The 2,218-nt window shown below is 59.9% G+C and overlaps 1 protein-coding gene across 1 annotated transcript in view; it reads right to left on the bottom strand.

Annotated features, from left to right (window-relative positions):
- Positions 1-1,789: 1,789 nt before the first annotated feature.
- OGFOD3 (2-oxoglutarate and iron-dependent oxygenase domain containing 3) overlaps positions 1,790-2,218 on the bottom strand; it is a 22,497-nt gene continuing 22,068 nt past the window's right edge. Inside the window, exon 9 of the mRNA XM_006886123.1 lies at positions 1,790-1,926. Coding sequence (XP_006886185.1) covers positions 1,790-1,926 — 137 coding nt within the window. The remainder of the gene's footprint in view (positions 1,927-2,218) is intronic.

Genomic DNA, 2,218 nt, shown 5'->3' with positions numbered 1-2,218 from the left:
CAGGGCCCGCAGCCAAAAGCTCTGCACATGCACCGGGTCATGGGAGGAGAGGGCAAGCAGGCAGGAGGAGGCCAGAGACGGGGAGCATCTTCTGAAACAATGACGGAGACACTGAGAATGCAGCTCCCGGATGTGCGGACCTGGCTCACACACAAAGGAAATGTCTCGTTCCAAAACAGACTCGTTGCTGAGAGAGAAACTCGCTCCTAGAACAACACAGCTCGCTTCAAACCCACGTGGACAAAATGGGGAGACAAGAAAAGTCAGGATGACAGCCCAGAAATGTGCCAGCCAGGCCCTGCTGCCCTCCACAGTGGACTGTCCTCTGGCTGTGGTGACTTTGATGCATGGCACCGAGCACCAGGGCCCTGAGGCGGCAGGCAGAGGGCGGGAGCTGGAAGCCAGACCGAGTTCACAGCTACACAGGCTGGTTCTGGGCGGTGGCTCTGGGCAAGGCCTGGGATGATGGATGCAGTCGCTGACCGGCAGCCACATTCCAGCCTGGCGGGCAGTCTGCTCCCACGTGGCTAGGACTTGGCTGAAGCGGTGGCTGTTAATCCCCTTTGGCTGGGATGCTGGGCACTGGGGTGAACGCCACGGCGCCACACAGCTTAGGGTGTGGCCCCGGGAGCATGACCTGGCCCATCAAGGCTGTGTGAAGCACACAGCCCGAAAGTGCATTCCCTCCCCTGACACCAGACCCACACAAGCTGGCCAAAGATACCACCCGTGTGGAGCCCCATGTCAGGAGGCCAGGGGTCCCGTTACTCACCCTGCCTCCAAATAGGGCCCAAGAGTCCAAGGAGCAGGTTTTGCATCTGAACTTCAGATGCCAGGCCTGTCAATCCAGCCTGTGCCAGCCCTCGCCAGTTAGCCCTCAGAGGGTGCCCTGTCCCCACATCAGGTCCTGCTGCCCTCTGCCTGGAGGCCTGGGTGTGGCGAGTGGCTCTGGGCTAGCACTCTGCCCCTCTCTAGGACGCCTCTCCCACCTTGGTGGACACTCCTGCCTTGCCACCCAGTATGGGATACAGACAGCACCTTGAGTCAGCCCAGGGGTCATTTCCTCTCCAGGGTCCCTTCCTCCCAGCTCCCCTCCCATCTCACCTCACCCTCATCCTGTCCCGGCTACTACAGGGCCACTCTGCCCCTCAGGCCATCCCTGGGTTTGATGGCCTCTGTCCCCTGTCTGACCCCAGGTTGCAGACGTTCCTGTCCATCAGAGCTCAGGCAAACATCTGTCATTTTGACATGACAACTATTTGCAGCTGCCAGCCTGTTGTGTTCTCAGAGCCCAGACCATCTCTGACCACATGGCCTTGCTGTCGCCTGGAAATGCCACCTCCACCCGGTGCAAGCTCGCAGAGCTTCCTGGCCAGCCGGGCGGCCTCAGGGCTGCTGGATGGGGCATGAATACAGCCATTCAGCTTGCAGACCACTGTCCTCGCTCCCTCTTGGTGGTCTAGAACCTTCTCGGAAAGATCACCGCATGCTGACCGGCCCCCGTCAGGATGCTTATGTCGTCAGGCAGGTCAGTAACTACCTTGGACAAGGCCCAGTACACAGGTCTGTCTGTCCTATCCCAGACTCCTGAGGAAGGAGGGGTGATCAGGGACCCTTGTGGACAGCATCCCAAGTAACCACACAGATGCTTGAGGGGGAGGCACCTGCCAGATTTATTCACATAAGAGAGCGTGGGAACACACCCCCCAGGCTGGGGCTCCACAGGTGCTCCGTATGGCCGGGCCGGCTGGCTCAGGGTGCTCTGGACCTCCCTCCAGGGCAGAAGCCCCTACGTGAGGGTGGGATCGGTGATGCTGTGGTCGGGATTGCAGGTGAAGGCGATGGTGACGGCATAGCGTGTGCCCCAGAGCACCTTCTCCACATGGTGCAGGTTCTCAGAGCCCGAGGTAAAGAAGGAGACTCGGCCTGGGAGGGAGGGGTGTGTGAGCATGGAGGCCAGTGCACTGGGGTGGGGCTGGACACACACACACACACACACACACCAGGAAGGAGGGAGGCATGAGCAGTAAGGCCAGTGTGCTGGGGAGGGGTTGGAAACACACACACACTCCGAAGTTTGTGTTCATGGTGGTGGTTGTTGGAGGCTGTGTTCATGGTGGTGGTGGTTAGAGGTTGTGTTGATGGTGACGGTTGTTGGAGGTTGTGTTCGCGGTGGTTGTTGCTGGAGATTGTGTTGATGGTGGTGGTTGTTGGGGGG

The sequence above is a fragment of the Elephantulus edwardii genome, unplaced genomic scaffold, assembly GCF_000299155.1.
Source record: "Elephantulus edwardii isolate Elephantulus edwardi_28Jun2011 unplaced genomic scaffold, EleEdw1.0 scaffold00048, whole genome shotgun sequence".
NCBI lineage: Eukaryota > Metazoa > Chordata > Mammalia > Macroscelidea > Macroscelididae > Elephantulus > Elephantulus edwardii.
This window is presented reverse-complemented; position numbering and strand designations above follow the sequence as displayed.